General features: G+C 38.1%; 1 protein-coding gene across 1 annotated transcript; it reads left to right on the top strand.

Annotated features, from left to right (window-relative positions):
- The first annotated feature begins 10653 nt into the window (after positions 1-10653).
- LOC124977297 (olfactory receptor 4F15-like) lies at positions 10654-11604 on the top strand. The gene has a single exon (XM_047540751.1). The coding sequence runs from the start codon at positions 10666-10668 to the stop codon at positions 11602-11604; it is 939 nt and encodes a 312-aa protein (XP_047396707.1). The 5' UTR covers positions 10654-10665.
- Positions 11605-11908: the final 304 nt, after the last annotated feature.

Below are 11908 nucleotides of genomic sequence, written 5' to 3'. Positions count from 1 at the left end.
GTCCAGATCCAGTTCTTCGGTGGGTCCGAGGGTCTGTTTGTGTCTTCCCACAGGATCAGCAAACACCAATTTGGATACCTGAAAGGTTGACCAGACTGGTGCATCAAAGTAACGATGAAGAACATCGTGCTGATAAGCGCCCTGCTAATGATGATGTTGACACTGGTGAAGACACGAGAATTATGGGCGATAGTTAAAGCCTGGCCATATCCTTTACCGTTAACTAATACTTGCTCTTTACTTCCTCCATTGTTCACCACCAATGCGGCTCCAGAATTACCCACCACGTCTTTTGATCCAGATACTCATCTATATAATTTTTCCACTTTCTCCCTCCCTGGAACCTTGTGCTTTGATATACCTGAAGATAATGCTATTAGTAGTAATGACTTTAACCCTTGTATTGTTCTCCAAAAGCAGGTACAGGGTTTCTTTACATCCAAGGATTCTCCTGATGATCTACCCCAAGGCTATAATACGTTTGGTGTTCACTTTGGTAATGGTACACAAATAACCACATCAATGGAATATAGGGAAGGGGCAGCCACTTTGATTACAGGACTTATACCTCAAAGATTACCACTTCCCACTAATGGATTTAAAACTCCTAGACTTTTTCCTCCATGTAAACCAAAATTTTCCACACTTCCTACCTGGACAGGTTGTCAAGATGCTGAGCAAGCAGCCCCAGTTCAACATGGATTTTTCTTCACACCAAATTTTACTTCTCAGCGTACTACTGATGACTTTCATGATTATGACGGCAAATTTGGCGGAAGGCGCACTAACCCCTTTGATAATTGGTTGCTATTTACCTCGACTTCAGGATATACTAACTTACAACCCTTTTTTGCTCTTAAAGGAGGTTCTTTCAGACAATGCGAATGGACTTCTAGGAAGTGGACTGGAATTGACAAGAGTGGAGCCAAGACTACTACTAATTGTACTCAAAATCTTTCATTCTTGTCCACCCCAGTCTGTGTGTTCCCTCCTTTTATGTTTTTACTAACTAACACTAATAGCACAAATCTTAATTGCTCTCAATCTAGATGCTACCTTTCTCAATGTTGGAATGCTACCAATTTCTCCCGAGCGGTCATCATGCGAATTCCTACTTTTCTGCCTATGCCAGTCTCTGTTACAGATGATGAATTGCCAGTATTGCTTTCCAGAAATAAGAGGGACTTTGGAATCACCGTAGCAGTCATTACCACCATAGTTGCATCAGCAGCAGGAGCCGCCGCAGCAGCTGTAGCCTTGACGACATCAGTACAGTCAGCAACTAAGCTTAATGAAGTGGTCCAGCAGACAGCTACTGCTCTGTCTACTCAACAAACAGTGGATCAACACCTAAAAGCAGGACTACTTTTGGTGAACCAGCGTGTGGACTTACTTCAAGAACAGATGGACCTTTTACAAGAACTGTTAAGCGTGGGGTGTATTTATCATCTGCCGGGACTGTGCGTTACACCTGTAGCTTATCATAATCTTAGTTATGCAGCAAATTTGTCTAAAATCATATCTACTCAGCTACGTGCCAATTGGTCTTATAAATTTGATAATCTTACTGCCATTCTTAGATCACAAATTGTTAGCCTTAATTCTACTAGAGTTAATGTAGCCCTTATATCTGAAATGCAAAATTGGTTATCTTCTTCCTTCAGTTTTGTAAAGCAATGGGCAGGAATGGGAGCATTGTGTGTGTTAATGATCATTGCAATTATCTTCCTCACACGCTTTATCATGCGTATACGCCAAGTTCATGCCAGAGATCGCATCATTTTCCATCAAGCCATGATGGCCTTAGAGGCTGGCAGCTCTCCTCAAGTCTGGCTGAGCATGCTGGATCGGTAGTCAATGACGGGTAAGGAAGGAGGTAACCGCGTACTGACCTAAGACAGGAGCTGTAGCATGCTCTGCAGTTATCCGATGACGGGTAAGGACGATGGTTGACCACTCCGCCTAAGACAGGCACGATCCCAAGCCAGCATTCTTTTAATAAATAAAAAAGGGGGAGCTGTCGGGGTACTGCAGGCCCCCAGCCCTTCGGCGTGGCCAAGATGGCGCCTGGCAAGGTGCCAAGGAAGTGCTGAGAACAAAACCAGGTACCTCCAGCAGACTAATACTCTCTGCCAACAAGTGGCGTTATTTGAGGAAGTTAATGTGATTGGTTATGGGTCCTCGTGGACACTGCATGATTGCTATATCCACACTGTTGTGCTCCATTACTGTCCATGCTTTTCCCTCGTGATCTATAAGCTGATTGGTTGATGTATGTAATGTAAGGCGCTTGCAAGAGCGGCCAGTGCTGGCCAGCCAGAAGAGCAGACTGCAGAAAATAAAGAACTTGCCCTGATCCGGTTTCGTGTTTCTCTGCGGGCAGGGGACGCGATACTACCTTGTATTCTATGAGATCATAATGGATTGAAGTTAGAAACAAATGAAAGAGTAAAAAAAAGAAACTACTCCAACACCTGGAGATTAAACAATATGCTACTCTATGATGAATGGATAACAGAAGAGATTAAGAAGGAAATTAAAAAATTCTTAGAGGTAAATGAGAACAAAGAAACATCATATCAAAATCTCTGGGACACTATGAAAGCAGTACTTAGAGGAAAATTTATTTCATGGCACATTCAATAAAAGAAGTAAACCTCAACAAATAAATGACCAAACACTACAGCTCAAAGCCCAAAAAAAAGAACAGACCAACACCAAAAGTAGTAGAAGACAAGAAATAGTTAAACTCAGAGCTGAAATCAACAAAATTGAAACAAAAAAAAACAATACAAAAAATTGACAAAATAAATAGTTGGTTCTTCGAAAAATAAACAAAATTGATAAACCTTTAGCCACACTAACAAAGAGAAGATGAGAGAAAACCCAAATCACCAAAATTCGGAAATAACAAGGAAATATCACAACAGACATGATTGAAATACAAAACATAATTAGAAGCTATTTTGAAAACCTGTACTCCAACAAAATAGAAAATTTCGAAGATATCAACAAGTTTCTAGAGACATATGAATTGCCTAAACTGAATGAGGAGGACATACACAATTTAAATAGACCGATTTCAAGTAATGAAATAGAAGAAGTCATCAAAAGCCTACCAACAAAGAAAAGTCCAGGACCTGATGGGTTCTCAGCTGAGTTCTACAAAACCTTTAAAGAAGAGCTCATTCCAATACTTTTCAAAGCATTCCATGAAATAGAAGAGGAGGGAACTCTCCCAAACTCATTCTATGAAGCCAATATCACCCTGATACCTAAACTAGACAGAGACACATTGAGGAAAGAAAATGTCAGACCAATATCCTTAATGAACCTCGACGCAAAAATTCTTAACAAAATTTTAGCAAATCGCATACAAAAACATATTAAGAAGATAGTGCACCATGATCAAGTGGGTTTCATCCCAGGGATGCAAGGTAGGTTCAATATCAGGAAATCAATAATTCACCATATCAACAGACTTAAAGTTAAGAATCACATGATTATTTTAATAGATGCAGAAAAAGCATTTGATAAATTACAGCACCCCTTCAGGATCAAAACACTAGAAAAAATAGGGATAGTGGGAACATTCCTTAACATTGTAAAGGCCATCTATGCTAAATCCATGGCTAATATCATTCCAAATGGTGAAAAACTGAAAGCATTCCCCCTAAAAACTCGAATAAGGCAGGGATGCCCTCTTTCACCACTCCTATTCAATATCATCCTTGAAACTCTAACCAGAGCAATTAGACAGACCAAAGAAATTAAAGGGATGTGAATAGGAAAAGAAGAACTCAAACTATCCCTATTTGCTGATGATATGATTATATACTTAGAGGAACCAGGATCTTCCACCAGAAAACTTTTAGAACTCATAAGTGAATTTAGTAAAGTAGCGGGATATAAGATCAATGCTCATAAATCTATTGTATTTTTATACATAAGTGATGAATCTTCAGAAAGATAAGTCAGGAAAACTACCCCATTCACAATAGCCTGGAAAAAAAATAAAATACTTGGGAATCAATCTCACAAAAGAGGTGAAAGACCTCTACAATGAGAACTACAGAACACTAAAGAAAGAAATCAAAAAACACCTTAGAAGATGGAAAGATCTCCCATGTTCCTGGATAGGCAGAATTAATATTGTCAAAATGACCATACTACCAAAAGTGCTATACAGATTCAATGCAATTCCAATTAAAATCCCAATGACGTACCTTACAGAAATAGAGCAATCAATCATGAAATTCATCTAGAAGAATAAAAACCCAGAATAGCTAAAGCAATCCTTGGCAGAAAGAGTGAAGCAGGAGGTATCGCAATACCAGATCTTCAACTCTACTACAAAGCAATAGTAACAAAAATGGCATGGTATTGGTACCAAAATAGACAAGTAGATCAATGGTACAGAATAGAGGACATGGACACAAACCCAAATAAATAAAATTTTCTCATACTAGAAAAAGGGGCCAAAAATATGCAATGGAGAAAAGACAACCTCTTCAACAAATGGTGCTGGGAAAATTGGAAATCAATATGCAACAGAATGAAACTAAACCCATATCTCTCACTGTGCACGAAACTAAACTCAAAATGGATTAAGGACCTCAGAATCAGACCAGAGACCCTGCATCTTATAGAAGAAAAAGTAGGTCCAGTTCTTCAACATGTTGGCTTAGGACCAGACTTCCTCAACAGGACTCCCATAGCACAAGAAATAAAAGCAAGAATCAACAACTGGGATAGATTCAAACTAAAAAGCTTTCTCTCAGCAAAGGAAACTATCAGCAATGCAAAGAAAGAGCCTACAGAGTGGGAGAAAATCTTTGCTAATCATACTTCAGATAGAGCACTAATCTCCAGAATCTATAAAGAACTCAAAAAACTCAACACCAAGACTACAAATAACCCAATCGACAAATGGTCTAAGGAAATGAATAGATACCTCACGGAAGAAGACCTACAAGCAATCAACAAACATATGGAAAAATGTTCATCATCTCTAGTAATAAGAGAAATGCAAATCAAAACCACCCTAAGATTCCATCTCACCCCAATTAGAATGGCGATTATCAAGAATGTGGGGAAAAAGGTACACTCATACATTGCTGGTGGGGTTGCAAATTAGTGCAGCCCCTCTGGAAAGCAGTATGGAGATTCCTTAGATAACTTGGAATGGAACTACCATTTTACCCAGCTACCCCACTCCTTGGCCTATACCCAAAGGACTTAAAATCAGCATACTACAGAGATACAGCCACATCAATGTTCATTGCTGCTCAATTCACCATAGCCAAATTGTGGAACCAACCTAGATGCCCTTCAGTTGATGAATGGATAAAGAAACTGTGGCATATATATTCAATGGAGTATTACTCCACCATAAAGAATGATAAAATTATGGCATTTGCAGGCAAATGGATGAAATTGGAGGATATCATGCTAAGTGAGATAAGCCAATCTCAAAAAACCAAATGAAGAATGAGCTCACTGATAAGTGGATGATGACACATAATGGGGCATGGGAGGGGTTAGTTTTAGGGTTAGAGTTAGGGTTAGGGAGGGGGGCAACAATGTGGGAAGGAAGGACTGTATAGAGGGAAAAGAGGGATGGGAGGGGTGGGGGGAAGGGAAAAAATAACAGAATGAATCAAACATTACCCTATGTAAATTTATGATTACACAAATGTTATGCCTTACTCCATGTACAGAGAAACAACATGTATCCCATTTGTTTACAATAAAAAAAAATAGAGTGCAAGATTTTAGTTATAAAAATACCATATTCCATTATGTTACTTACAGATGGTGCTGCATGTAAACAGATAAAAGCTATTAATAAATTCTGTCATTAAAAATAAAAAAAAATAAAATTATGGCATTTGCAGGAAAATGGATGAAATTGGAGAATATCATGCTAAGTGAGATAAGCCAATCTAAAAATCCAAAGGACAAATGATCTCACTGATAAGAGGATGATGAAATATAATGGGGAGTCTGAGGGGGCAAGATTGGAGGAAGGAGGGACTGTATAGAGGGAAAAGTGAGGAGGGAGGGATGGGGGAAGGAAGAAATAAAAGAATGAATCAAACACCATTACCCTATGTAAATGTATGATAAAACAAATGGTATGCATTTACTTCATGTACAACCAGAGAAACAATATGTATCCCATTTGTTTACAATGAAAAAAAATGATAGTCTACAGTTTCATCCATTTACCACCAAAAGCCATACTTTGCATTCTTCTTTCTGGCTGAGTAATATTTCATTGTATATATATACCACATTTTATATGCCTTTCATTCATATTTTGAAGAGCACCTGGGTTAGTTCCATAGCTTGGCTATTGTGAATTGTGTTGCTATAAAGATTGATGTGACTGTGTCAGTATAGTATGCTGATTTTAGATCTTGTGATTATATATTGAGGAGTACGATAACTGGTTCACATGGTAGTTCTATTTCTTGTTTTTGTTTTTTTTTTGAGAAAATTCCGTACTGTTTTCCAGAGTCGTTGTACTAATTTGTAGTCCCACTAAATATATATGAGTGTACCTTTTTTCCCACATCCTCATCAATACTTTGTATTCTTGATAATTGCCATTCTGATGGGAGTGAGATGAAATCTCAGTGTAGTTTTGATTTGCATTTCCTGACTGCTAGAGATGTTGTACATTTTTCACATTTGTTGGTCAATTGTATTTCTTCTTTTAAGAAACATCTGTTTAGCTCTTTTGCTCATTTATTAATTGGATTGTTTTTTGGTGTCCAGTTTTTGAGTTCTTGATATATTTTGGATATGCCCTGAGGAGCAGGTGGCATATAGTTTTAAATCATAACTACTTTGTCTAACAAAACATGTAACAAATCATTAATGTCATCTAATATACAATCCATTTCAAGTTTTCTCAATTTTCACAAAAATATCTTTGTAGTTTTTTCCCTACTTGTTTCTTATTCTTAGGAGGAGTTCAAATTTTTAAAATTTAAACTTATTTGTTGATATTATTATCAAATTCAAGTTTTCTTAGATTGTGATTAGAGTGTGTTAAAGAATGTACCATTTCCGTTTTTGAAAATTTATTCTGGTTCAATGTATGCTCATCTGTGTTCTCAATGGGTTCTTGAAAATAAGAAAATAATCTCTGCTTTAGTTTTCAGACTATGATGCCACTTAGGTTGACCTTCTTATTTATATGTGTTTTGTCTTTTATATCCTAACATTTTTGATCTCCTCTCCCTTTACTCCCTCTTTATGACTCTCATACAGCTTCCTCCATCGACTTGCCAGGATTCTGGTGACAATTCCCTTGGACAGATATTTTTGATCCCAAGGCTCAAGTTGGTGATCCTGTCTCTGCAGTGTCATTTGGTCAGTATTCCCCTGTGTTCCAATTAGTTCTGTCTCCTACAAAAATAGCAGTTTTATAGAGTTTGTGCATAAAGTAATGCTAGATCTGACCAGGGGAAGGTTGAATGTGGTTAGGTTTTGGAAAGAGTTACACCTTTGGTCTTTAGATGAGGAGATGGCAAATACAGAAATAGCTTAGGGATATTGTATCACAGTGTTAAAGTCCCTAAGGACAATTTTTATTAAATAGATGTTTCTAGTGACAGTATTATTTTGTAAAGGAATCAATTAAATATTACCTTGCACAAGGGAAGCAGCTTTAGCTGAGCTTAATGAGCAAGCATCAATAAAACAAGAAGAGAAAGGACACAGAAACTGGGATTTCTTTCTTGGTTTTTAGACATTGATATCAATTAGAGGTTGAAGTCAGAAAGGGGGGATTAGAATGTTAAGGAGAAAGTCTTGGAGGTGTGAATAGAACCTACTTGCATTAGTGCTGGAGTTCATTTTGACATAGAGACATGTTGTAGGTGTGCTAAAAACGTAAAAGCCTTAAGGGAAGTGAATATTTTAATACTTCAAAAAGTTCAGTGTGTCCATTGGGCATGATGGGCATACAGTAAATGTTCATTGATTGAGTACAAATTATTATAATAAATACAAAATAAATGATTCAGCATATTTGCAATGATATGTTAATTGAGTCACAAAATGAATTACAGAAAAGAGAGATTTGCATAATCAATGTGAAGAGAGAGCCTTCTACAGGGTATGGAGACAGAGGGCCTTTGCTTCTTTATCCACTCACTAGAGAAGGTAAGAACTAAGTCTCTTCAGTGAAATGCTAAATGGTTCTTTGGGGATCAAGACATTAGCGTTCTGAAAGCACAGTCAGGATGCTCTGAACTGCAGGTAGTGTATGGATTCACATTCTCCTACCATGTTTATTTAAAGAGCCAGAAAAAAAATCATGGATCCATTTGAAGTAGCTTAAGAAACCCTCATGCTTTGAATGTTGGAGGACAAATCTGTCTTCTTTCTCACTTAGATTTGCCCAGAGTGCTGAGAGTAGAACACGGGGCACTCAGAAAGGGTCTAAGGTATGTGCAACAACTGGAAAGTCATAAGAAAAAGCTGTCTATTACATGTTGGATGAGAGCAGCCAGGAGGATCAAATCAGGTCTACCACTCCCTGATCTGGCACCTCACTTCTTCTTGATCTTAATTACTGTTAACTATAAAAAGGAGTCAATAATACCCTTTTTCATGGTTTTCATAGATATCAAACAAGATAGTGTCTGTAAAGGTGTAATTATATCTTACACATGGCGGTCACTATTTTTGTTTTTGTTTTTTATCATTATTTCCATAGATAACTCAACAACCATTGTGGTAGACTGGGGGTGATTCAGCAATTTTTTAAAAATATTTTTTGAGTTGTAGATGGACACAATATATTTATTTTACTTATTTATTTTTATGTGGTGCTGAGGATCTAACCCAGTGCCTCAAACGTGCTGGGTAAGCACCACTGAGCTATGACCCCAGTCCCATGATTCATCAATTCTTTAGTATCATCCCCTCAGACTTGAGAAATGATTTGGTAATTCTTTAAACTTTGATATGATGCTGTATGTTGAACTAGATTAGATCCATTTCTTTTACTGCAGCACAGGTTATGATTTCACTCTCAAGACAGCCCTAATCATCTAGATTCATGGGTATCTTTTATGTTTTAAAAATCCCATGATCATATTACTCATTTGACATTTTTCTTTTTGTCCTGAGGATTGAACCCAGCAGTGTTTAACCACTGAGCTACATCCCCAGCCCTCCATAATTTTTTTAAATTTTGAGATAGGGTCTCACTAAGTTGCTCAGGAACTTGCTAAGTTGCTGAGGCTGGCTTTGAACTTGTGATCCTCCTGCTTCAATCACCAAAATTGCTGGGATTACAGGTGTGTGCTACCATCCTGGGCCTTTTTTTTTTTTTTGACATTTTAAAATAGTTTATTTTATTATTTATTAGTGCAAAAGTCTTAAATGGTACTTCAGGAAGTTCAGAGTGTGCACTGGGCATGATGGGCTTTTAAAAGATGTTTGTTGATTGATTTAAATTGATTCCAAGAAATGACAAAATAAATGATATAGCATATTTGCAATCTTGTTAAATGAGTCACAGAATGAATAGAGATAAGGGAGATTAATTTGAAGAGAGGGCTTTCTATGGGATATGAGATACAGCCAACTGCAAATAAGGGAAAAGATGCCAATATAGTAGCAGTGGAATGAAGAGACTATCAACATTGTGGTGAGCTCCATTACACTAGACTGTGTGTGTGTGTGTGTGATTTGAAATCTATTTATCTTTGTATGGTTGATACAAAGCACTGAATGATAAAATAATAGAAAAGTTGCACTTGAAAGGATTCCTTAACATCACCTGCCTCAGCCCCTTTATTTCACAGATGATGAAACTGGGTTCAAGAAGTGAGTTGAGTTTGGAGGGATGGGAGAAAGAACTTGAGCACTTGAGTTCCCTCAGGTCAGGGTAGGACTTGTTCACATTCTTTTGATTTGAAGTCCGAAGTGCTTTCCATCATTCCAGGAATGCTGGAAAGTTAATGTGGCATGGATGGTGATCTACAAGAATCATTCTTGTGTATTTTTGTTTGTTACCTTGTTTGTACTGCATCCAGGTTTAGATTCTGCATTATGAATCTCTTTTCTGACTTTTCACTTTACCAGAATGCTGTCATAGCCCAGGCTGTGTAATCCCTCTACGCCTTGGACTGAGTGACCAAAGTGGGAAACTTTAGGGCTTCTACATTATCTCCTCCCTCATGAGGAAAAAGGGAATATGATGTGACAAAACATGAAGCTAACCATGAGAGAGTATTAAGGAGAGTGAGAGTAAAGAGATGAGGAAAATCAAGGCTATGAGAAATTGCTGGAGGCTTGGGAACTACATACGCAGGAGTAATAAACTGTGAGGAAGAAATCAGAGTTCATTTCCATTTCCTTTCCCCCCTCATCGTATTATTGCAGAGAATTCCTAATCCTCCCATAATCTTGTGATTCATAATTTTTTTTGCCTAATCTCTTTTTCAAAGGTGGAGAATTTTAGGGAGTCTAGAAGATAGAAGCAGTGACTTGTTTTTGCAGCTATAGGCAAAAACAAGTAGTTTTTCCTTATAAGTTGAAACTCATGTAGTTTTGACTCCCCACAAAGCTTGATTACTTTTTTTGTTACTTTCCTTTCTCTTTCAGGTAATGTTTGAGACAGTTCTGCTCTCTGAGACAATGGATGGAGCCAACCACTCTGTGGTGTCCGAGTTTGTGTTCCTGGGACTTTCCAACTCTTGGGAGATCCAGCTCTTCCTTTTCCTCTTTTCTTCTGTGTTCTACTTGGCAAGTCTTATGGGAAACCTCCTCATTGTGTTCTCTGTCACTTCTGACTCTAACCTACATTCCCCCATGTACTTCTTGCTGGCGAATCTCTCATTTCTTGATCTGGGAGTCTGCTCTATTGCAGCCCCCAAAATGATTTATGACCTTTTTAGAAAACACAAAGCAATCTCTTTTGGGGGTTGTATAGCTCAGATCTTCTTTATTCATGCTATCGGGGGCACAGAAATGGTGCTGCTCATAGCCATGGCCTTTGACAGGTATGTGGCCATATGCAAGCCTCTGCACTACCTGACCATCATGAGCCCACAAATGTGCATTTTAATTTTGGCTGTTGCCTGGATCCTTGGCCTCATCCACACAGTGGCCCAATTGGCTTTTGTTGTAGACCTGCCCTTTTGTGGCCCGAATGTACTGGACAGCTTTTACTGTGATCTCCCTCAGCTCATTAAACTTGCTTGCACGAAGACCAATAGACTGGAGTTCATGGTCACAGCCAACAGTGGACTCATTTCTGTGGGGTCCTTCTTTATACTTATCCTTTCTTACATCTTCATTCTGGTTACTGTTCAGAAACACTCCTCAGGTGGTTTATCCAAGGACCTCTCTACTTTATCAGCTCATGTCATGGTGGTAGTTTTATTCTTTGGACCATTAATCTTCTTCTACACCTGGCCTTTCCCTTCATCTCACGTGGACAAATTTCTTGCTATCTTTGATGCAGTTCTCACTCCTTTTCTGAATCCAGTGATCTACACATTCAGGAACAAGGAGATGAAGGCAGCAATGTGGAAACTGTTCTATCAGCTTGTGGGTTACAGGAAGATGTCCTAAACACTCTTAAAGATAAACCAAAATGCAACTCTGTCCTCGAAGATGATTGGAAAAATAAAGTCATTGAAATTTTTGATCTCTCTTAATGCAGTGCACTAGGTTACATTTAGGTGTGTTACCGTGCTATTGTGTATTCCTAGTACCCTCACCAAGTAAGGGGACTGGAGCTGGTACTGGAGCTTCCTGTGCTTCAGACCTGAGCTGGATGATAAATCTAAATCATTTAATATTCAAGATAACTACACAGTATTTTTACTTGGATGCTTTTTAAACATAACTTAGAAATGCTTTCTGCTCATTCTCC

Source organism: Sciurus carolinensis, chromosome 2, assembly GCF_902686445.1.
Source record: "Sciurus carolinensis chromosome 2, mSciCar1.2, whole genome shotgun sequence".
NCBI classification, from domain to species: Eukaryota; Metazoa; Chordata; class Mammalia; order Rodentia; family Sciuridae; genus Sciurus; species Sciurus carolinensis.
Note: the sequence above shows the minus strand (reverse complement) of the source record. Positions and strands in the feature narration are given on the sequence as shown.